The sequence below is a fragment of the Hemicordylus capensis genome, chromosome 2 (assembly GCF_027244095.1).
Source record: "Hemicordylus capensis ecotype Gifberg chromosome 2, rHemCap1.1.pri, whole genome shotgun sequence".
Lineage (NCBI taxonomy): Eukaryota > Metazoa > Chordata > Lepidosauria > Squamata > Cordylidae > Hemicordylus > Hemicordylus capensis.
The window spans coordinates 265,468,914-265,494,427 of record NC_069658.1 but is presented as its reverse complement, the minus strand read 5'-3'; the positions used below and the strand labels follow the sequence as shown (position 1 = coordinate 265,494,427).

Sequence of the window (25,514 nt, the reverse complement as noted above, 5' to 3'; positions counted from 1 at the left end):
TTTTCCATGTCTGACTGCAATATGGGTTTGTGCCAGTAATTTGTGTCATTGTGTGGCAGAATACTTGACCTAAATGGCAGGGTTACAGAGATGTGCTCACAAATGTTTTTAGTGGATGACAAAAAGGACCCCCCAGAAGTAGTCCTTATGACCTCAAACTGGGCCAGACTATTAAGCCAAATCACAGTATTGTGCCACATTTTGAAGGAGGGAGTTTGACTACAACAGGTTTTATCTGCCCTGGCAGATTGTGCAGCTTTAGGTTCATGCCTCCTTGCAACACCTATACACTGCAGTTGGTATGCTCTGCAAGTTTATCTGACTCAGAGGCAGCTATTACAAGGAGTACAGAAGAGCGATTGTTCCAGAATAATCAAAAGACTAATGCAATTGGGGCTACACAGCCCATATACAAGGGAATATTTGTTACCAAATGAAGCTACACTTGGAACAAGCATTCAGAGAGCAAGTGCCTTAAATCCAAAGAGCTACTGTATGTTCTATACCAACATTTGCACACTTTCCCATCACTGTGTACCACAAACTGCATCAATGGGGAGACAGACGTTCTACCCCATTTCATCACAAGACAGAACAGGGTGGATTGTAGGTGGTATCTGAAGTTGCCATTATTCCCCAACCCCAGCAGGGTGCCTCCCCCTTTAATAGCTAGATAAAGCAGCAAACTTTCAGTAGATAAGAGTGAATTTTGTCATCTGTTGCTTTGTGTAGGGATGTGCACAAACCGGTTCGGAGGCCCTTTTACAGGCCTCCGAACTGGTTCAAAGGTGCGGGGGAGGGGGGGAGAAATATCTTTAAGGACGGGGGAGGGTGCTCTTACCCCTCCCGCCACGTTTCCCCCCGCTGGCGCTGTCTTTTAAAATAGTCCGGCGGGGCGGCAGTGTACCTCCTTGGGCCGGAAGTGGGCACTTCCAGCCCAAGGAGGCACCAGGGTGGCAAGGAGGTACACTGCCACCCTGCCAGACCATTTTAAAAGACAGTGCCAGCAGGGGGAAACGTGGCAGGAGGGGTAAGAATACCCACCCCCCATCCTTAAAGATTCCCCCCCCCATTGAACTGGCAAGCACCGGATCCGTGCACACCACTAGTTTTGTGCACTAGAAAAAGCTATACCTATTGAATTTCAGCTTCTCAGGCAGTTGCTAAAAAAGTATAGGACCTTCCCACACAAGTTGGTAACTTGTCTTTGGTGGAACCCTTCATATCAGAGCTGCCTCCTTTGTTTTCCATTGGCTCAAACTTGGTGAATTCTGAACACACATGAAGCTGCCTCATACTACTGGTTTATCTAGCTCTCTGTTGCCTGTATCAACGGGCTTCTTTTTTTTAAGCCTCCACTTAATTTTTATTGAAGAAAGTATTCTTTTACTCCACCTTGGTTCAGAGCATGCCACTGAGTAGAGTTCCTCCTGTCATGCACCTGTTCCATTTCCAGAGGTGAGGCAGCAGAGTGGTCCATTTCAGTTGCTCCCTCCCTACTCAACTTCCTTTTGCAGGTGTGTGTAAACATGCAAAGTCAACACTGGCTTATGCAGAGTCAGATGTCCATCCAGCTCAGTTTTGTGTACACTGTCTAGCAATGGCTCTCTAGGATTTCAGACAGATATGTCCTAGCCCTACCTGGAGATAGCAGGGATTGAACCTAGGACCTTCTGGATGATGCAAAACAGGTACTCTAGCACTAAAGTTAAAGCCCTTCCCCTACAAATGAATCCATTCAAGGTCAGGCACTGGTCTTTAATGGGTGGACTACGACAGAGCTCCTGACTGAAGGCTGGGTCAAATGAACTGCATTTTGTTCAGCCCAGCCTTCAGTTGAACCATACAAGCCCAGGTGTGCACCTGAGCCTCCCCTGCAGGATTACTGGGCTATGGAGTCTCAAATGGCTGGAATGGAGCCCTGTGCTGTAGCAGCCAGTGCTAAAGAGAGGGAGAGAGAGACAGACAGAAAAAGCAAAGCTAAGACATGAAGAGTGAGTTATAGGTTGTAGCTGGGGCCAAAGGTGAGCCCTGCTCCTGAGAAGATTGTTTTCAACAGCAATGGCTATTAATCAGTACAGCTACAGCAGACCCAGCTTCAAGTCCACCCTCTGCTACACACCTGCTGCATTACCTTGGAGCTTTCAGCCTCAATGCACAATTTGCAAGAGGGGAATAGTAACCTAGCTCTGGAGGGATGTTACAAGGTAAGAATGGTTGCCATCTCATGTAGTTCCACAATACTTAGGCTGCAGTATTCTCCCTGCCATACACCCCCTTTCAGGAGGTGCTATGTACTGCACTTATACAAGTGTCATGGCCATCTATCAGCTATGACTGTTGTGTCATAAGCATACTACAGCCACCTCTTATAACCTCTCAAAAAGGCATCATCTTAATTTATTTATTTTTAAGATGCTAAACATGGTTGTACAACCACAGCAGGAACACTCAATTGGCATTTTCAGATGTTTTGTGTTTTTGCAGGGGGAGAAAAAGAGCAGCAGGGCTGTCCTCTCCCCACCTTCAGTTGTCAGCACTATTCTTCCTCCATTGCTTTAAATTAGGGATGCACAACTTTGGCCCTCCAGCTGCTGTTGAGCTACAACTCCCATCACCCCCACTGTGGCTGGGGATGATGGGAGTTGTAGTCCAACAACTGGAGGAACAAAGTTGTGTATCCCTGTTTTAAACCCTCCCCCCACATCCCTGGCCCAGCTAATTGCCCGTTCCTGGCCTTGGGCAGCACAGCAGTTCCCCCACTGCATTGTCCAGCCTCCTTCCATTAGGCGGAGAGATGATGATCATATGGTGCTAGTGCTACGTTCTTAAAATCCAATATCTGGAGTGGACGACAACTGAAATGATACCATAAAAGAAGAAAACAGTTCATCACTATAGGAGCAAGTTACAAGGGGTTGATCCAACTACAAGACAGTACATTTTTAGGTAACACAATCTAAAATAGCTTCTGAGAGCAGCAAGAGCAGTTCAGCAATGGCCTAAGCAGTCTGGAGAGATCATGTTTCATCTTTAACCAAAAAAAAAAAATCCTTCAAAGTAAAACAGGCAAATGCAGGGAATGCTTTAGGTACAGGATAACCTCCTGCTGCAAGATGGCCCCCCCAGTTTGTCCACAGTGCAAAAGAAGAAAGCTCAGGCAACAACCTGTACAGATTTGCCTGGTTTGTCAGTGGTATGGAAAAGACAGCCCCATCTCTTACACAGACCCTTGAAGCACCCTACAATCCAGCTGCAATAGTAAACACAGTACAGTCTCCACCTTGCTATCAAGGACACAGCCGTGTGAAGGAGAGCTGCCCCTTTGTTCTCCATGCTACCAGAAGGGCCTTGAATTGCTGTCAGCCGGCCCTGACTTTTCCCACCAGCAGAGCACACAGAAGGGCTGCCCATTAACTCCAGGTATCGCTGACAGGGCCTAGCTCTGAAGCACTCCTCAGTTCAGCAGTTTTAGCTTCCCAGTCACCTGATTCACCATCTCTTCTTCTCCCATCAGGGCAAGAACTGTATGTGACCCAGCTGGAACCTGAAATAGGAAGGACAGAACACAGCTGAGACCAGCACCGTGCAAAGAGAATGATAGGATGGTTAGGGGTTGCACCTTTAGTCTACTATGCCCTAGTTCAGTGGATTGTGGGTCCCCTGGTAAATGCTGCTGCTTCTCAGCAGTTGGTTTTGCCCAGCAAAGCATCAGATTTACATTGAAGCCAAAACAAGTCTGGACAATAGTGCTTAAGTATCTGGCAAAAATCTGGATAATATTGTCCTAGTTTGACTTTTTAAAAGAAAACACTCCAATTATTGATGCTATTGAATATAGGAAGAAGTTAGTGTGAAATATTGAAGTTAGTACTCAACATTGAGCCACCTTAAGTGGTGCAGTGAGGAAATGCTTGACTAACAAGCAGAAGGTTACTGGTTTGAATCCCCACTGATACTATATCTGGCAGCAGCGATATAGAAAGATGCTGAAAGGCATCATCTCATACTGTGCGGGAGGAGGCAGTGGTAAACCCCTCCTGCATGCTACCAAAAAAGAAAACCACAGGGCTCTGTGGGTGTCAGGAGTCGAAATAGACTCAATGGCACACTTTACTTTACCCAGCATTACTGCCTTAAGCATCTCTCTCCAAAGGACTTAAGGCAATTCTGTAGTGTCTTAAACTGAATTCTAAAATCCAATTTTTGAAGTTTCAAATCTGAAAATGTGGTTATGTTTTAATGTTCCATTGTAGCTTGGCACTCAGGTTCCCAGGATCAGCAAGGTGAAAATGGCTTCCAGTAGGAACCTAGCATCTCAGCCAGAAATATTTCAAAAATAAAAGCTGAACAGCATGTTTGTTGTTATGTTTAGACCATGGATATGGTCTAAAAAGTGATCTACCCAGCCCCATGTTGAATCTTGGATTTAAAGGTCCCTGCCCTGAAGGGCTTGCACTTTGTGTAGTGCTATGCAATTTGATGGCACTCTACAAACAGATATACTACCCACATGGGATTTTAGGCAGAATATGCCCTGCTAACTTGGCAAAGAGGCACCTTTTTACATGGCGATTCTCTTTATTTAGCATGGGGAGAGTAACTGGCCCTATCCACCCCCAGCACAATATCTCCAGTGACTGTTGCTGGTGTCTCTCTTATGTTTCTTTTTAGATTGTGAGCCCTTTGGGGATAGGGATCCATCTTATTTATTATTTCTCTGTGTAAACTGCCCTGAGCCATTTTTGGAAGGGCAGTATAGAAATTGAATTATTATTATTATTATTATTATTATTATTATTATTAAGAAGAAGATCATCATATCTGGCACCATCAGTTTGCACAGCATGCAAATGAGCTTTTAAAAAAAGTCTTCCTGTGATCAAATGGTAGAATTTCCACATGTAGAAGAGATTTTTAGCTCTTCTATAACTCTAGTCACCTATGAATCTCAGCCTTCCTTCAGTATATGCCCTAGTTAAAAAACTAAAATATTCCAAATGTGCTCCCTTAAGTATTGCAGCAAGAACAAAATAGGCAAGTACATGCAAATGCATTCTGTTTGCATAATTTATGCCTAAGGCTCACAAAATCCACTAGTCTACCTGTCCGTGACAAGTAAAAAATGATGCTGACAAGTGGGGGGGGAAATCCCAATGAGCAATGCACCAGCATAACTCCAGGAACCATCTGTTAAGTAAAATATTTTGTCTGGCTGGTAATTTGAGCCAACATTTCTTGAACCCTGCTTATGCCTACTGAAGAATTCCACCAAGAGTGCAGAAATCCACACCCTTTCCTTACATACCTATTATATTCCTGTAGGACACAAGAATAGAGGGGGACACTGGTTCAAGATTGAACACCAAAAAAAGTTAGAATAAAGGCCCTTTTCAGAGCCTCTGGCATGGTTACCTGGGTCCTTCCAGCATCCTGCACTAGGTATGTTGGCAGTTCCAAGCTCAGGGCTAAGGCGTGAAGCTCCAGCAATTGGTCAGTGTTGGACCCTTGAAGAACAACTTTCTTTGCACTGAGAAAGGTAAAGCAAGTTTGAATACAAGGCCACCTTCATCTCCCCTCACTAGAACAGAACATTTGCCCCTCCAACAAGATTCTGCCTAGACGATGATGGAGACAGACCATTGGGCAGAGCCCATTTCCAAGACTGGGCCAGATAAGCCTAGTTTTCTTCCAGGTGATCTATAAATACGAGGAACAGTGATCAGGGCAGGCCCATAGCCAGCCCCAAAATTGAGGAAGGGTGCAAAAAAGTGGGGGCAACATTCCATTATTTTAAAATTGTTGGTAAAAAAATTAAGGGTAGGGCAGAGAAAGGTTTGGGGGGCACAGGCCACCCTAGTCCCCTCCCCACTCCCAGCTAAAGGTCTGATTCAAGGTATTTGGCTATGTTCACCACAACTGTGGAATGGGTTGGGCATATTTTGATGCTGATTCCTAAGCATCTGAAAGATTTAGAGCTCTGTGCACGACTGGCACTGAAGTCTAGTTCTAACACCAAGTATTTTATAGCATTTTCCCATTTGTTGCAAAGAAGGGCATCATGGCATGCAAATCCAACTGACGAAGCACTGTCCTTGTGACCAAAGGACAGCACACACCAGACCAAAATGTAAGCATGTTTGGCTGCATGCCAATGCTACTCCCCAGCACTAGGTTAAGCAGGGTTGGTGGTGCAGTGCAGGCATGTCCATAAGGATGCACAGACTAGCTGTCAGAATTCCAGAGTTACTTGGCCATACAACTGGCTGGTCCCCAGGCAAATCCAGAAGGGATTATCTAAATTTCTAGCCAAGACTAAAAATAATAGCCCCCAATCTGTTTCCAACAAGAGGCGTTGGGTGTGTAGGGTGAACCTAGGATATCTCCTCAAGGCCTCATATGGTACACAGGTGGAACTCAAGGCTGGTCTTTCAAATGAGTGGAGAACACATGAACAGCCAGCATGGCATAGTGGTTAAGTGTGGGACTGACACTAGGGAGACTTTTGAATCAAATCCTCAGTCATGAAGATCACTGGATTATCTTGGGCAATTAATTCTCTTTCAACTTATCCTATCTTACAGGAGTTGTGAAAAAGCATGTGCTATGAGTAGCAGTAACCCTGATAACCGACCAAAGAGGCACTTTTGAAAGTGGCAATTCTCTTCTATTTAACAGGGGGAGTGCAACTGGCCCTATCCAACCCCAGAACATCATCCATCTGGTGGCTATTGCCTACCTTATGTTCCATTCTAGACTGTGAGCCCTTTTGGGACAGGGCAACAATCTTATTTTTCTGTGTAAACCTTTGAGAACGTCTGCTAAATAGTGGTAAATAAATGTTCATAGTAGTATGTTGGTAATTCTTTAGCAGAAGGGCATGATAAAAAGCAGATTCTCCAAAAGGATGATTATCCACTCCTGGCCTATTCTCCTGTTGTCTTACCCATGTTCATCCCACTGGTTGATCATGTCCCTGTGGGTAGACTTTTCCTGCAACAGCTGGAAGAGGCCAATAGCAGCATGTCCCACCTGGGCAGCCATCTGTAATGAGAAACATGAAGACCTAGAAGACCACTTCTCCATGTTGATTTTGCCAAAAATAAGGAGTCTGCAGTGACAGAAGCACAGTTGCAGGAGGAAGCAGCCCAGCCACACAACCAGCCTGTCATCGCTTGCAGGAACAGCTTGTTCACTGGGCAGAAGTCATACCCAAACGCAACCTGTATGTGTGGATCAGCAATACTAGGATGTTCAGCAACAGGAGAGTGAATAGAGTTAGCCTGTGCACCCGAGATGATTGTGCTACAATTCACATCTTTTGTGAGAGAAATTAACACAGGAAAAAATCAAAAGCCCCTAATGAAGCAAGGGCTCCTTTGCTTGCTTTCACTTCCCTTCAGATAAGCACCTCAATCATGTAAGCAAGTCAGCAATCAATGCTGTTTAATGGGTTGTTATTTCAGGATAACCAAGTTAACAGCCCTGGAGGAGTTTTACCTTTCCAGCCCCCATGGAAAGCTCCATGTTCACCACAAAGACCATCTTGAAGTAACAGCTGCCTTGCGCATCATCTTCCTCCTGGAAAGAAAATTTAGACAGCAGGTTTCTCCTGTTGTAGCAGAGTTACTATGAACAAGTAGCCAAGATTCATTCACTGGAAGAAGTCAAGACCCTTCCCACTCTCAGAGGCCTTGTTAAACATACCAGCCACATTGGCACTCCAAAGCACCGTGTGTGTGCACACACAGGAGTGGCATACAATTTTTCTAAATAAGATAAATGATACCAGTGCCAATTTAGTGCCAAAGGAACTAGTGTCAGTCTGTTCCCACCACAGAAAGAAAGTCAAGGAAACGTCTAGGAGCAATCTTGCATCTTCTACTCCCTCCACCAGGGAAGTAGGTGGAACAATGTCAGGGTTACTTTCTTCAGCTCTATTTACACATAGCAGACCCCACACAAGCAGATGTGTTAACTTGTGCATGTGTTTTGTCTGCTGCAGTCTAGAAAGTTATAATCCCAAGGGCTGTGCCACATTATTATACTGAATGTATAGATCTGTTCTTATTTGATCTACACAAAGGTCAGATTATTCTCACTGGAGTTTTAATCAGCACAAGAGATGGATTCAGACAATATAGCCTGGGTTAGAGTAATTTATCGTGCCTGGGAAAACCCTGGACTTGTGCTTCTCCTCCCCGTGCATCAGAGACAACTGAAAGTTTCTACTTGTACGCCACCTTAAGTGGCGCAGCAGGGAAATGCTTGACTAACAAGCAGAAAGTTGCCAGTTTCAATCCCTGCTGGTATGTTTCCCAGACTATGGGAAACACCTATATCAGGCAGCAGTGATATAGGAAGATGCTGAAAGGCATCATGTCATACTGCGTGGGAGATGGCAATGGTAAACCCCTCCTGTATTCTACTAAAGAAAACCACAGGGCTCTGCGGGCACCAGGAGTCAAAATTGACTCGACAGCACACTTTACCTTTACAAGTCATGTGAATTTGGGGGAAGTGGGGTTAGCTTTTAAACTGTGGTTTGTTCACATACTAAGATCTAAAAGCACATTTTATCCTAGTTTGAGCAAACCACAGCTAAGACTATCCACAGTCCCCCAAATTCAGATGACATGCAGAACCGAGTTTAAAATAATCTCCTCTATGACATTCAGAGGCGGCATGGGGTGGTTGGGACTGAAGCATGCAAACCTGCAACTTCCGTGGACTCTTTCAAATCTATCCAAGGTATTTGAGTTGGGGTAGAAGATGACCCAAGCAAATCCTTATAGATAAGCTCTTGGCTTTCCTAGTATCAGGATAAATCAGTTCAGGGTTTGAAGACTGGTCAGCAGTTACGGCTTTACGGTTCAGGCTAAATTTACATCTGAGTGTTGGCGGGGGGGCTAGGTATAATAGTATCTTAGCAGGAGGAACATAGGAAGCTGCCTTATACCAAGTCTAACCATTGTCCCATCTAGCTCAGGCCTGCTCAACGGCCCTCCTGCAGATGCTGGCCTAGAACTCCCATAATCCTTGGCTATTGGCCACTGTGGCTAGGGATTATGGGAGTTGTAGTCCAAAAACAGCTGGGGGGGGCTAAGTTGAGCAGGCCTGATCTAACTCAATATTGTCCACCCAGACTGGTAGTGGCTTCTCCAAGGTTACAGGCAGGAGTCTCTCTCAGCCCCATTTTGGAGATGTAAGGGAGGGAACTTGGAACCTAGATCCTCTTCCCCGAGCTGCCCCATCCCCTAAGGGGAATTTCTTACAGTGCTTGCACATGTAGTCTCCCATTCAAAGGCAAGCAGGGAAGACCCTACTTAGCAAAGTGGACAATTCATGCTTGCTACCACAAGACCAGCTTTCCTCTCTCTATAAAGAGCCTTAAATATTAACACATTACTGCCCCAAACCTCTTGAAACCAACCTAGATTCTTGCCTTTTTAGAAAAGGGGAGAGACATTCTTCTACTTTTTAACCATAAATGATGAATTATCTATTAAAAAATATAGACTGTCAACTTTTTATCCTGTATTAATTTATCTACCTAACATATTTGTATACCGCCCAAGACACAAGTCTCTTGTATAAAGGTGTATATGAGCCTTCAGATAAAGACAACCACTTTTCCACATTTATCCCTCTCTGAAATGAAAATCAAGTATGCACTACTGCTTTTGCTCACATTTATCCACATCTCTCCCCTTATGGTCTCCAGGAATGTTGAAATTTAGTTTGCAGGTGCTTTGGAGCAGGGATGGTTTGTGTGTGTTTGCTTGCTTATTAAGCACTGTAAGATACCATGCAAACTAGTAGCACTATATTAGAAACTGTTTCTATACTATAATACACACAAGCCCCAATCCCACATTATGTTCAGCACATGTACAGTCTGTGTACAATGTACACAGATAAAGATCTGTACTCAGGTATAGTTATTCACATGTTATGTTGAATACAGGGATAGCAGTACTTTCTACATGTAGCCTACATTTCAGGGGGACTGTACTTAGAAACAAACACAGGTACAGTCAGTCACACAGAAATATGTACCTGTGTACAGACATCTGAACATAGGTACAATATAATCTCTGAATTCAGACTGCTTCAGATGTTAGAAAAAGAGAAAGCACACACATCCAGGAGTCCATCCTCAGCACTGATGCACTGAAAAGCCCTCACTCCCCCAAACCTCCACCAAGTTGTCTGTGTGTACAGTGTTTGTTTGGAGAGGCAAATGCCATAAGTGTGATGGTGCTGGTTTTCATGATCAGAAGGCCGAGGCTCCTGGAACACTGTATTCTGAACAGGGCTACAGTAGATTATGAGTACAGAGTTGCTCAGGAAGAAGTGTACACATATATGCACCCACACCTTAAATAAAGACAGACACAAACTCCAGCACCATGCCCTCAATACATGTCACACCAGTGTAGCATCTGAATACTCTCAGTTCTGTAGTCATCCATAGCATGAACTCTGAGGGGCTGCAGCTCAATGGTAGAGTCCATGCCTTGCATGCATAAAGTTCTAGGTTCAACCCCTGGCATGTCTAGCTGAGGATGGCTGCCAGCAGGGCTGAGGAACCCCACTATTTGAGGCCTTGGGCAGCTGCTGTCAGAGAACACACTACTTAAGCTAGATGGATTGATGGTCTGCTTCAGTAGGGACACTTCATTACAGTAGTGACACCCCCCCCTCCTTTTTTTAAAAAGAGATTTTATTCCCTGGCTGAAGTAGTAGAATGGACAATGAGAACATTTTGGCTGTATGTTTTGACATACTGAACGGTTTTAACATTGGGCAAAAATCCAGACTAGTTAGTCATGACCAAGCACCAGAGATAGATGACAAGTCAGTCATGATGACTAACTTAAATCCCATTAATTTAAGTGGAACTCAGTCATGACTAGCTCGCCTAGATATTGCTCAGCAAATACAAGAGAAGATGAGGGCAGAATGGAGATAAATGCCTATGAAACGAGGCTAGTTTCCTATCGAGGAGCTAGCTGGACTCCACATAGGCGTCGCTTTAGGACAAAACCACACCCTTCAATATGGAAGCCCTGGTCTCTAATTCCAGGGTGTGCCCGGGGCGGCGGCGGGGGGGGGGGGCAGGATAACTCTACACATGCTCAGGCATCCTCTTACAACACAAAACCCCTGAACCATGATCTGTCTCCAATTAAGCCGCACAAACAGGTACAGTAGGGGGGAATACACAGCAGTGGTGTTTCAAGCTCATGCGGAGGATTTTGAAGAACAGAAGACCCAGGGATAAGAAACAGGGCAATGGAGGCTAGGCCAGGAACCGATTCCCTGCAGAAATAGATGGAAACTGACGTCAGGAATGCAGCCGGTACCTGGGAATCGAGGCCGCTACCGAAGTAAAGCTGCGCGGCGGCCTCTGCAGAGTGCCCCCCGGTGAGCGCCAGAGCCTGCGGGAACAGAGGGCGATAAGGAATCAGCATCAGCGCAATGGACGGCCGACCCCCATCTACACGCCGCGCCCCGTCGGACTACCCACCTGCCGCGCTGCAGCCTCCGGAATCCCCAATTCGAGCAGCAGCGCAACCAGCGACTCATCCACGCCTGACTCCGAATCGAGAGGCTGCGACTCCATTCTTAACAGCTGCCGGCGCTTTGCCCTCCTATTGGCTTCTTCTGCCGTCTCCCGACCAATCAGGACCGCCCGCCCGTATCGTCATTTCCCTGTGACCACTATCCCTGACGGCTTCGGAGGTTGTAACCAGTAACTGTGCCCGGCGCTGACCAGCGCTTCTCGTTTCTGCGCGTTGTGGTTCCACGGCGCCAGCTTCATAAACCCGCCCTTTCAACTCCTTGTTCCGTACTTGCCACGCACGGCACGAAAAGCGCGCGTCTGAGCCTCTTCACTTCTGTCTGTGGGCGAGCGAAAGAGGGGGATTGGCTGCTGAGGCTTAAAGCCGTTTTTGCTTAAATGGGTTTGCATCGGCTAGGCATTCGATTTGCAAATGCCACTCTTCAGCTTGTACTCCACATTAACAATATATCTCATTTTTTAAAAACGCGTTAGAGACGCTCAAAGACAATAACTTTTCAGATAAGAATGATACAAATTTTGATGCAGGGCAGAAAGTGGAGTAAGAGAGCCATCCTCAGAATGGATATGCATTCTAGATGGCCCATGGTGGTCCAAGAAGTTTTAGTTAGTGACTAAGTCAGAAAATACACCCAAATCCATGGTACTCAAAATATAGTTTCAGTTTATTACTATCAAAGATCAGCAAATCTCAAAATATAATAAGCAAACCGCTTGAGCGTATGCATGTTTGCTTACAATAGGAAAGTCTCACAGAGCTCAGTGCAGTTTCCGCCCAAGTAAATGTGCAGAGGCAGCCCTACCGTGAAGCAGACCCCTGAGATCTTACCCACAATCTGCTGCTTCTGTGAACAGATTGTGGGCCAGTTCTTAGGACGGCACCTCATGGATGCCCAGAGAAGGAAAGCAAAATGACATCACACTACTTTCCCTCTTCCTTTTCCGTTAGGAAGGGGGAGTGGTTGGAAACAGAGGCGTATTCGGGAAAATAGCGCCTAGGGCAAGCACTGAAAATTGTGCCCCTGTCCAAACATCTGATGCCCATCTTTCAGATAACTTTACCATAATATCAGCTCAAAAATACAAGTCAAGCTCGTTCATCTTTTAATTAACAAATTATGGCACTACATGAAACTGGAAAGACCTGAGTTTGAATCCTCATTCAACCATGAAACTCACTGGGTGATTCTGGGCCAGTCATGTACCTCTCAGCCTAACCTACCTCACAGGGTTGTTGTGTGTGAGGATAAAAATCACCTTGTTATGTTCCTCTGAGCTCTGTGGAGGAAGAGCGGGATATAAATGTGAAAAATAAAAATAATAAATAAATAATAATTAGCATGAATGTGCAAACCCACATCAAGGATTCTCAGATTCATTTGGGCGATCAACCACCTTGGCATGGATTCACACAATCATGCTAATGTCGGTAACCCACATGAAACCTGAATTAGAAAAATTGGGTAAACCAGGCTCTAGTCACAAAAATTTATCTAAACCCTTATGCCTGTTTATCAAGTTGTATTTGTTAATTACAGAGCACGGATGTCTGTCTGTAAGCAGGGTATTTTGAGTGTTTGTTTTTGTATGAGAAGTGGACTGTATAAATATTTATGGTGCAAGAGTAATCTGTTGCATTTTAAAATCAGATTACCCCTGTTGGTCCAGTAGAACAAAATCAGTCAGAAAAATAGCATGCAGCCAGCCAGTGAGCCAGCCCATCACATACCAAATGAGGTATGTGAGTTTTCGAGTGACACAGAACTCTTTCTCAGATTGAATGGTCGATAAATTTAAACGGAAACAAGGTATTTCTGAGTGTGGGCATGATAAACAGAAATATCTATACTGTTCCTTTTTGGAATAAATGTTCTCCCCCATGTAGCCTGAAGAAGAGCTCTGTGTAACTCAAAAGCTCACATGCTGTATTTTGAACACTTTGCTCCTAAAATAAGAGGTGGGATGGAGCAAGATTTCAATGGTTGAGATGGGGCTTTAGTGCCCCTCCACATGGTTAGAAGTAAATTCAACTCTATAAAGTTAATCAAATTTATGCAGATATATTTGATAATTATTTATACAGAGAATTCTGCATTTTTGGTACAGAATCTGTGCTACCCTAGTGCAAAATGTATTTTTATTTAGCACAGAGTGTACACAGTATGGCAGGAGTGAGCTAACTTCAGGTTTGTGTTGTTTTTGTTTGTTTTAAACTAGAATCCCTGTGGTCCACTAACATGCTTTAAAACAAAGCATGAGTGCACACATACTCAGCATCCCTTAACAGTTAAGACATACAGTCAACCCCTTGTGCCCCCCACCCCCAGCGAGCACTTGCCATTTACTTCAGGCAGCCTTTGCTGCCTAAAAGCATCTATTCCCCTTTCTCTCCCTCCAGAGAGGGAGAGAAAGGGAAAATAGATGCTTTCAGGCAGTGGCGGACCGGCCAGGGTGTCAGCTTGCCCGATGGCAAGTGGGCCCTGTGGGCCCCTGATGAAGTGGTTCCCCTTAAACATAAGACAATATGTTAGAAATGTTAATGACCTTTTAGTAGTTTGAAAATATAACAGAAGTTCCAATATTATTATTGTATGCAACTAAAATGTACGCCGTATTACTATTTTAATGTTAAAAAATTATTAAAATCATTTTTCGAGGATACTTTATATTTAAGAATATTTCGCCTGGCCAGCTGGCCACATGCAGCTGGCCCTCGAGCAGATCCTCCGTGAGTTGCTGCTCAGCTCTTACACCCTCGACCTGCGAGCTATTGCCCATGTCCACATTGCACAGACAGCAAATATTTTTCATTGCGTCCGACTCCTCAGTTTGAGTGTGCTTCGTCAGCTCTTCACCTTGTGCTTGCTGTGTTTTGTGTGTTTTATAAAAGGTACTAGCCAACACGCACAGAGCATCTGTGCTCTATTTGGGGCCGGCTGTATCCCCCTCCCTCCCTTCTGCCCCACACTCTTGCCCCTCTTCCCCTCCCTCCTGCCCCACTCTTTTGCCCCCTCCAGCCCCACTCTCTCTTGCCCCCTCCCCTTCCTCCCCACTCTCTCTTTCCCTCCCCTCTCCCCCTCCCACCCCTCTCTCTCACACTCCTGCCCCAGTCTTTCCTACCCTCCCCCTCCCCCTGCTCCTCTCTCCTGCCCTCTCCCCCTGCCCCCTCTCTCTTGCCCTCCCCCCTCCCCCCTCCCCCTGCTCCCCCTCCTGCTCTTCCCCTCCTCCCCTCCCCCACTCTCTTCCCCTCCCTCCCTCTCTCTTGCCCCCCTGCTCCCTCCTTCTTGCCCTCCCCTCCCCCCTGCCCCACTCTCTCTTCCCCTCCCCTTCCCCCTCCTCCCTGCCCCACTCTCTCTTCCCCTCCCCCTCCCCCTGCTCTCTTGCCCTCCCCCCCGCTGCATTTTATTTTACAGTACTTATTGGGCAGCGGCCACCACCACTCCTCCTCCCAGGCGGCGAACATGGAAGTCCCGCCACCCGGTTCCCTCCCACCCCAGCCTCCCACGGGTGTCTGGCCTCAGCGGCCATTTCCGCCGCTGTCTGGCCATGAGCTGCCTCCGTGGCCGGTCCCAGTGCCTCCGCAGCCTGGCCCGCCGCCGGGCCCAGTGCCGCCTTTGCTGCCGGGCCTGCCGGGCCTGTTGCCGCCACTTGCTAGCCTCTGTGGCCGGCCTCTTTGAGGCCGGCTACCTCCCCCCCCCTCTTGCCCAGGCTGCCGGGCCAAGTCCCGCCGCCTCGCCCGGTCCCACTGCCTTGCCTCCGCGGCCGAGCCAGGCCTGCGGCCGGCATCGCCGCCCACAGCCTGGCCCACCGCTGGCCAAATTCTCCTGGGTGCGATGCGCCAGCCAATCAGGCACCTACGCCGCCCAGCCAATCAGCTGGGCGGCTGGGACACACATTCAGAGGCACACCCAGGAGAAATATAGATACAGATGTATTTAATTACTATTTTTTATATACTGTGGCCCTAATATACTGTGGAGACAAAGGGGACCCACCCACAACTATAAGGCTATCATTTACTGTGGAGTGTTAAAATTACTGTGATTGTTAAAATTGTTCTCAGTAGATCAGAGCAGAACATGACTGCACCCAAGCAGTGCTTTCTCAGAACTCCCTCTTTCCCTCCAGAACTTGCCTGATGTCTCTCTTCCAGGCTGGCCCCTACTCTGGCTGTCAGTCACAGACTCTGCCTGCCATTAACCCTTTCTGGGCAGGTTCTGCTGGGTGACACACAGACAGAACATTTTTCTGGCTTTACTTTTCACTCCCATTTGTGGGATCCGTCACATGTCCCACCCTTTCTCTCTGGGTGGTTTTCCCAAACCTCTCCTAGGCAATGGGTAAAGCATGTGGTTTTTAATATGCAGTTCATTTAATACTTTACCTTTTCCTTTTACCAGTTACACTTATAAAAATTAATAAACACTTTTTATCACCTTTGCAATATCAATACTCATATCATAGTTATATTCAGAAATACATTTTATGGACAACACGTCCCATTACCTGAACTTTAGGTAAACCTTCTGGAGAGTACATACTTTCAGGCATAAATGACTTGGTTTTTGAAGCACATCCTATAAATGAACCTACACAAGAAAATGCAAGATCAACTGCTGGAAACTTCCAATATCCATCACGAGCAAATCTGAAACAGTTTTTTGCTGAACATCCATTTCAGCCACTTGATGGTCTGCCATTTGATGCTCATTTGTATGAGAGGAAAATATGACTCAGTCCCAAGAAAATGGCTAACATAAAGAAAATAGGTGCTTATATTGTTCATACTGCTTGGCCTTTGAGTCTCCCAACACTTGTAATCCATCACCCTTTGTACGTGGCTTTAGTGACTACAGGCGTATTAGCCAGAGCTTGGCTTTACAGGAATCGACAACAACACATGTAAGAAATGTTCAGCGATTTATCAGTGTGGTTAATGATGGCACCTTAGATAATTTTTTTGCATCTCCACTAATTAAAAAGAGAGAAGAAGTGTTGAAGCAGAGGAGCATTGTCATGAGGCTTATAGACATCATTAAGATGTTAGGCAAGCAAGCACTTCCTTTTCAAGGTCACAGAAATGAATCGGCCTACACTCTGGATAATGAGGTTCTGAATCACGGCAATTTTTTAGCGACAGTGCAGTTGATGGCAAAATATGACCCCATTATGGCAGCTCACATTTCTGCAGTACAAAACAAGTCTACACAAAGAATCAAACGATTATAACAACAAGGAAAGAGTAAAACTATTAATATGTTAATCCAAATTATGAAGAATATGATACAAGAAAGAATTAGTCATGAAGTTTCTCAAGCAAACTATTATTCTATTCAAGTTGATTCAACACAAGATAATTCATCCATCAATCAGTTTAGCATAATTATTCGGTATGTGCTTAAAGGTGTTATCTGTGAGCGACTACTTTCAGTTGTGCCAAGTTATGATGGTACAGGACAGGGACTTTTTGATCTATTGACTGAAACATTACAGCATCTTAAAACTGATCCCAAAAAATGTTTATCTGATAGTACAGATGGAGCTGCAAGCTACCATAGCCAGTATAATGGTTTACAAAGTAAAATTACTGATGTGGCTGATCAACATGTTCATATATGGTGCTATGCCCACATCTTGAATTTGGTGATAACTGAAACAACAAAACGTTGCGTGCCTGCACTTTCTTTTTTCAATTTGCTCCACAATTTAGCAACTTTTGTGAAAACATCATACAAGAGAATGGGTGTATGGATATAAGTTGTTGGAAAATATCTAGGACAAGAAAAAATGAAACAATTAAAGCTAATTGGTGAGACAAGATGGTCAGGAAAATCCAACACAGCAACAACTATATTTGGACGTTTTGATGATGCCGCTGTCAGTACTTTTGTAAATCTATTGACGTGCTTATCAATGATACAAGATTCAGACAAGTTTGATGCAAAAACAAAACAAGAAGCAAATGTTTTACTTCAAAGTCTTCTAAAGTATGAAACAATATTGACAGCATTTACTTACTTGTATATATTTTAAACTACAGCCCCGTTATCAAGTTATTTACAGACAAGTGGTTTAGATATGTTTACTGCATGGAGGTTAGTAGATTCAGCTACAACAAAGTTGAAGGAACAGACAAGAACATTTGATAACATTCACAGCAAGGCATTGGAATCTGTAAACAAATGTAATGACAAAATTTCACAGTTGAATATGGATGAAAATCAGACATTGGAAATTGACTCTTTGGAAACAGCATTGCCAGTTAAGAGGCAGAGGAAGAAGAAAAGAATGTAAGATGAGCTTATAGATGATGAAGGAAATTCCTCAGATTCTCTAGCTGATTTTTGAGTAAACGTGTTTAACCTAATAATGGACCACATTGTCCAGTCACTAGATTCATGCTTTGTACAACACAAAAAGTTGTATAAAGATTTATCCTGCTTGTACCCAGCAAAGTTTAAAACTATTGCAGAGAAGGGCCTTGAAGATGAAGCATTGGAAGGTATTATTAAGCTGTCTCCACAAATCAGCAAAGATCAAGTAATATTGGAATTGTTTTCTTTTGCTTCAAACTTTGATGTATTAAAGCTATTGCTTAATGATGGTGAGAATATGGATTTCAGTTGCAACAAGTGTAAAATTTGTAGCACTTGCCCATCGTGTGTACTAAAAATCCTGGCATCCAACAGACTTCACAACAAGGCATATGATAACCTTTATGAACTTTATAAAGTCATCTGCACACTATCAGTTACTGAAGCCCAATGTGAGAGGACATTTTCAAAGCTAAAGATCATAAAGACAAGGCTAAGAAATTCACTGTCTGAGGAGAACTTGGAATCATACATGTTGCTATCCATTGAAAAGGAATTGTTAGATGAATTGGATGCAGAAGCAATTATTGACAGATTCACACCATCATCTAGTGAACTCAAATGATTGCTCTTAATATAGTGGACTGCATGAAATATGCTTTTGAACTACCTGTTAATGTGTAAAATGTTCAGTACAAGCAAACTATTTTAAAATATCCACCATTTATTTTTTAAAAATTAAAAATTAAAAATTCAATTATAACAATCTGTACTGTATACTGCCAGTAATATGTACAATATATGTACACTATAATTACTAAAAAATATACATTTATTTCACAAAAATTTAATTGTACCTTTTTTCCACTTATGTATTTTTGAAAAAACTATTTATTTATTATAACAAGTACATGATAGCCTTAAAGTTGTGGGTGGGCCCCCTTTGTCTCCTGGCAACCAATATTTTTAGACCCAGTCCGCCACTGCTTTCAGGCAACAAGCACTGTCTGAAATGACTCTGAAGAGCTTGCCCAGAGAGGGAGAGAAAGGAAGAATAGAAGCTTTCAGGTAGCAAGCACTGCCTGAAATGACACTGAAGAGATTGCTCAGGCTCTTTGGAGCTCGAGGCCATGCCCCCTTTGTATGTGATGTCAAAGCGGGCATGGCCTCAAGCTCCAAAAAGCCTGAGCAAGCTCTTCAGTGTCATTTCAGGCAGTGCTTGCTACCTGAAAGCTTCTATTCTTCCTTTCTCTCCCTCTCTGGAGGGAGCGAAAGGGGAATAGACGCTTTCAGGCAGCAAACACTGCCTGAAATAAAGGGCAAGTGCTCGCTGGGAGCAGGGCGGTGGGGTGCCTCTCTGAATGTAGTTGGGGCTGGGGCACTCTGTTGGGGCACTCTGCACCCCCCTGCAATGGCGCCCAGGGCACGTGCCATGCCTGCCCTACCCTTGTTATGCCCCTGGTTGGAAAGAAGGAAAGAACTGGAAGTGTGATTGTTATAAAAAAGACAGAATGTCAATACTGTTATTAAACATGCTATTGCTTTCATTATGTGATTGTTTTAATTATTTTGTATACCATTTTGTATACCTCTCAGCATGCTTTTTAATAGAAAAAGCAGCCTAGACATATTTGAATAAAATAATGAAATTAAGCTCTACCCTACTGCTATTTGGCCCTTAGTGTTGCCAGGTCACTATGAGACCTTGGTGAAGACCCTTGATGGAGGAGCCTTGCATTAAGCAGGTCTGGGTCTATTCAGTGCCTGGATCATGGGAGACCACCTGTGAACCTTCTCTCTTCCACCCCTGAGTTGCCTAGAGGAAAGTAGGACATATTTATATGTAACAATCTGCCGTCAGGGGCAACCCATGACATTTTGTTGCTGCCTGAGACAGAGGACCCATGTGATGACCCACAAACACACACAACTGCAGACGAGGGTGCTCAGCATTCTCAGGCCATGCTGCCGCAGCAGTGATTAAAACATGCAAACACTCTCAGGCTATGCCACCAGGCTAGACAGTTGTGGCAGGTGCATTCCTAGGCTCAAGTACTGGGAGGGTGAAGAAGAGCTGCACAGCACCCCAGTAGGGGAAAATGAGCAGTGTGTCCCAATGGGGTGAGGAAAAGCAGTGGCAATGGGTGGTGCACATGGGGTGGTGCACATGGTGGCAGGGAGCACTTACATAGGAACATAGGAAGCTGCCATATACTGAGTCAGACTATTGGTCTATCTAGCTCAGTATTGTCTTCACAGACCGGCAGCACCTTCTCCAAGGTTGCAGGCAGGAATCTCTCTCAGCCCCCTCTTGGAGAAGCCAGAGAGGGAAATTGAAACCTTCTGCGCTTCCCAGAGCGGCTCCATCCCCTGAGGGAAATATCTTTCAGTGCTCACACTTCTAGTCTTCCTTTCATATGCAACCAGGGCAGACCCTGCTTAGCTATGAGGACGAGTCATGCTTGCTACCACAAGACCAGCTCTCCTCTCCACTTGCTGCCCTCATCCGCTCATTGCAGCCATGCCTAAGGCAACTGCCTCACTCTGCCTCATGGAAAGGCCACCCACAGAGGCGCTCTTACCCCTGGACGTCTGAGCTGAAGTCCAGGGTCTCCACACCTCCTGCCCCCTCCCCACAAATCCTCTTTAGTTGTCCCGGATGGTGTGGTTGCCACACCGCAGGTCCACACTGCACCAGGCAGCCAAGCATGACCTCTGCTTTAGAGACAGAAGGGGGAGTGGGGAAAGAAATATGTGGGATGGGAATATGTTAAGATGTGTGTTGAAATGTTTCTGCTAATGCATATTTGCATAAATATACCTGTTTTATATTTTTTAACAAAATTCTTATGAGTCCAGTTGCCAAGAACCCACATGTTAAAAATGCTGTGTGTGTCACAGTGTGTGTAGGGGGAGGATGCTTAACTTGCAGCCAGGGCAGGGTGGAGGCAGGGGCCTCCAAAGGCCTTTAGGCCCAGGGTCCCAAAATGACTGAGGTGCGTCTCTGGCCACCCATGTGTAGTGCAAGTAGGAGCCATATAGAGCAGAATTTCACTGTCAGGATCTAGACCCACCAACCCTTTGCTCCTTCCCTTGCCTGTCCACTTCCTTCATGCCAATACTGTGCACAACATTTCTAGCCTCAAGATTCTGTGCATAGCTTTGAGCCAGTCGGATTTTCTCCATTGCTCCTCCTTCCTTCTAGTCTGTCAGTTCTATTCATTGTTTCCTAAATGTTTGTAATGTTTAGTCGACTGCCTTCCATATTCCACTTCGCTACCTGTTCCTTGACCAGACTCCTCTGCATTCCTTCCTCTCTGCCTCTCATAGCATTAAGTTGCTCACTTTCTCCACATCTTAAATGCTGTGAAATTTATTCAGAGTCCCTTCTACATGCAGTTTGATATCTCCTCAGCCCCAAACCTTCTTAAAGACAGTAGTGGAGCCAGGGGCGAAGCTAGGGGAAAGGGGGCCCGTGGCCCCTCGGAGTGAGGGAGATAAGGAAGGAAATAGGGAGGGGTGGAGCTTGGGGGACCAGATTCTTTGAACCCATCTGCTCAGTTATAGCTACACCCCTGAGTGGAGCTCTTTCAGTGACAGCAGCCTGGTGCTGTTGCATGTCTGACAGCTGGAATCAGCTGAGAGGCAGGGAGGGAGGGATACATGTGTCTTATACATGGACTGCGATGAGTAGGCCAAGAAGAATGAGCAATTAAAAAATAGTTAACTCATAAGCTATTTTGAACTTTGTAAAGTAATCATTTAAACTTTGGATTTGACTGCCTCTGCCTTTGCTGTAAAATACTTGAACAAGATAAACTTTTGGACTTTACCTGTGCTTATACTACAGTTCAAGCAAGATGCTTGTCTAGATTTGAACAAAAAAAACAAAACCTCAGGGCTCAACCCTGGAATCTGGTCTTAATCTCAGAGCTCAGTTGGTTCTGCAACATGTGAAGTAATTATGATAAAAGGAATGAGCAAAGTGAGTTCCTTCCCCCTCAGCACTGGGTAACTCCAGCTAGAACCACACATCTAAGATAAAGAAGAAGGAATTCTTGGCTGAAATAGATGACTTCTGCGGGAGAGTATCTTGCATTTTGTTTCTGGAGATTCTGGATGCCCTCCCCCAGAAGTTGCATGTTTCAGCCTAGAAATGAAGTATCTGTGTTGTCTTTGTCCTATCTCCCAGCCACATGCCAAGTTCGAAAGAGCTCAGGAGCAGATAGACTGCTCTGTAGGGTCCTGTCATGGCAGCCAGCCCCTAAAGTTCAAAGGTTGTTAGGGATGAGGAGAGAAGGCACAGCAGGCAAAGCTGTGGAGGACAGGAGGAAATAACATCAGTCAGGACGGCTGGGATGGGGGAAAGGTAAGTGGCAACTCTCAAGGCTATGGGGAATTGTTGGGGAAAGGTAAACAGCAACAGTGAGACCTTAATGGCACCACACCACTGGGAGATGTCTGCATGTAACTCTTCATTTTAATAATGCTAAAGAGATTTATGTCTACACTAATATCCCCTTTGTTACATTTCCATACAGTTCATTTTGGTTCAACCATCATCATCTGTGTCCACATGCATGTTGGCATATTTTCTGAACATCCTGCATCCATGGACACACACACACTTCCTCTTGTCTGGACCATTCTTTGGAGTTGCAAGGTTGTTGTTGTTTTAATTATTTAAAGGTAATCAAGTTACACATGTGTCCCTACAGAGAGTGACAAAATCCCCCTGTTGATGAGGTATATCAAAATCAAAGGTGGGGTAGGGGACCTTAAGACATCTGTGAAATTAGCCTCTGGCTCAGAAAAAAAAACCCTAGTAGGGCTCTAGTGGGATGCATGTGTTGGTGAATAAGTTTACATGCTCACAAACATACAAAAATCTGTAAAGGTTGGTGGTGTGGTGTGTGTGTGACTGCTGTGAATGTAGTATGGGGAAAAGGCCAGGATGAAACCTTGGTCCAGAGAAATATTAGGGATATTGTGGCAGTTAGTACCTATTTTATGTGGTACTAACTTTCACATTAAGAAATGTGGAACTGAGGAGCTAATCAGGCAAGGGCATGAGATGAGGTATGTAGTATACTAGGTAGCCTCAGAAATTCTGGTAGAAATCATGCAAAAATCAGCAGGTACAGAAATACCATAAGGAAGTTTAGACTTAGCTGAAGACAGATGTAACATTTTAGAACAATGGGGGTATTCTGGAAGCACATTTACTGTATTTCACCCTAGTATATATTTCCTCTCCAGGTTTAAGCTCTGAAAAAATATAGTTCTGCACATTTGAAGCAGAAGCCAGCTATGCACGAAGCTGATTGGCAGGGCTGTGAATGGTGCTTATTATCAAACTTGATCTGATCCTGGTAATGATTGAATTGTGCACTGTATACTGGGAGTGGGGGCACCCTGGATCACATTGATGCATTGGGCAGGAGCCCCATAGGCTTACCTTTACTGAAGATCCAGCATTCTCTGAAGAAAGCTACTGTACAAAAGGCAGCCACACAGACAGCATTTCAGATTGCCTCCATCTCCATCTTCTCACCCTAGAACGCACCAGGCGATGATGGATTTAGGCACAAGCTAAGGGAGCTATAGCTTAGGGCCTCACATTATGAGGGGCCTCTGAATACAGAAACTGACTACATTTAAAGTTTGATGTAATTGGTTGAAAAAATAATCATCATTGAGATTGTGTGCTTTATCTGTATATATAATTCTCTAAGGCGTACCCGTGGCTAATCCTGTGTGTGGCAGCTCCCACAAGAGTTCGCAAGCATCAGCAACTGATTGGGCAGTGGGGATTCCATATGCATCATGGTGATTGGACAGTGGAGATTCCATATGCAGATAGGGAGGAGGAGCCTGTGATGGTTAAGGTCAGTTGCAACTGATACTGGTCGGAAGATGTTCTTGATTGTAGAGGATTGGAATATATATATATATATATATATATATATATATATATATATATATATATATATATATATGGCAGGCTTCTGTGAAGAGAGGAGTTGTGAGGGAGAAAAGAGCCCCTTCAGGAGAAGGCTGCCATTGTGTGAATTAGATGAGGAAACAAGATGAACAAGGGAGCGCCCATCCCTTGCCCGCCCTTCTTTCTCTCTTCCCCTCCCTTCTTTTTCTCTGTCAGTGGTTTGAGGGGAACTGAGGGGCCTGTCAGCAGCCTGAGGGGAATGAGTGGCTGTGGCGGCAGCAAGGAAGGGCCCAGTCAACCACTGCTGCCGTTTGGGACTACCAAGGCCATTGGTGGAGGGAGGCAGGCCGGCAAGGGACAGCCCCAGACCTGTCAGCAGCCTGAGGGGAATGAGCGGCCATGGTGGTGGTGATAGCAAGGAAGGGCCCGGTCAGCCGCTGCTCTGCTGCTGCTCCTGTGGGGAGGAGCAGGAGTGGGGCTCGGGTGGGGAGGTCTCTGGGGATAGGGGGCTGCAGCTTGGCCCACAACGCTGCAGCCGCAACCCAGAGGGGTGAGAAGGATGGAAGCAATGGGATGGAAGAATGACCAAGAGGGGTGAGGGGGATGGAAGCAAAGGGATGGAGGAGGAGGAGCAGGAGTGTGGCTAAGGTGAGGGTGGAGAGATCTCTGAGATGAGGGGGGCTGTGGCAGTGGGTGAGGGGAGCAATCATGTACCAGTGCGCAGATTCTCTGCGCAGGTTAAGCAAGTTACTAATTGTTTTCTGTTGTTTGAAGTGGTAATGTTACATTTAGGAGACAAATATCCTGGTATCCAGAAGGAGGCGGGACAAAGGCCAGGCTACAGACAGCTGTAAGGAAGAACAGAGAGTCTTGAACAGTCTGGTGACTGGAACTATAAATAAAGGCCCGGTTCATACGTAACACGGAACTGCAGGTCCTATGGACACACAGTTCCATGCCCCCCCCACATACACTTTCAGACTTTGAGGAGAGTGTCTCCCTGCAGTCAGCGAGACTGCAAAGAGGTGGGGGTACAGGCTGTGTGGGCGCTCGTCACAGAAAGACAGCCTGCACGGCCAATCAGGGCAGAATGAGGGAGGAGCTTCCTCCCTCAACTCTGGCTCCATGAGGCCCAAACGGTGGTGCCAGCATTCATGCATAACACTGGCATTGCAGATACGGAGTTTGCAGTGGTGAAACTCCAACTACCTGAAGGTTCAGAGTGGAATTTGTTGAGGGAAAATGCGGGTTGCTTCCCTGCACAAACTCTATTTCCCCAGGTTCGGACATTCAGGATTGGAAACTGGAGGTGAAGGGACATATGAACCGGGCCATTGCATGAATAAAACAATGCAATTACCATACATACATTTTGATAAGTACAACATTGACATTATGTGTATCAGGGACATAGCAAGGTTGAAGTGGGTCCTGGGGGAAGAAGTGCAGATGGCCCATGGGGCCCCTTGGCTCCTCCTCCTCCCACCCGCACCTGATGTCTCTGCTGCACAATATATAGACTTGGGGGCAGGAAGCATTCTTGGCATGCCCTGTTCTCTCACTCCTATGCAAATAATATCATAGACTCCCTGCACTCTGATCAGGAGCCAGCAGCTTGCCACTGAGTCAGGGAAGGAGAGAGCAAAGAGCGGGCTATTTCCCAGGAAGT

General features: G+C 45.4%; 1 protein-coding gene across 1 annotated transcript; it reads right to left on the bottom strand.

Annotated features, from left to right (window-relative positions):
• Nucleotides 1–1,743: 1,743 nt before the first annotated feature.
• On the bottom strand, nt 1,744–11,841 carry LOC128347148 (probable peptidyl-tRNA hydrolase 2). The gene is made up of 7 exons (XM_053301326.1): nt 11,534–11,841; nt 11,370–11,444; nt 7,501–7,581; nt 6,947–7,044; nt 5,416–5,530; nt 3,488–3,547; nt 1,744–2,858 (listed from the first exon to the last, which is right to left on the bottom strand). Exons 1-7 carry the CDS (start codon nt 11,627–11,629, stop codon nt 2,829–2,831), a joined length of 555 nt encoding a protein of 184 aa, XP_053157301.1. The 5' UTR covers nt 11,630–11,841; the 3' UTR covers nt 1,744–2,828.
• Nucleotides 11,842–25,514: the final 13,673 nt, after the last annotated feature.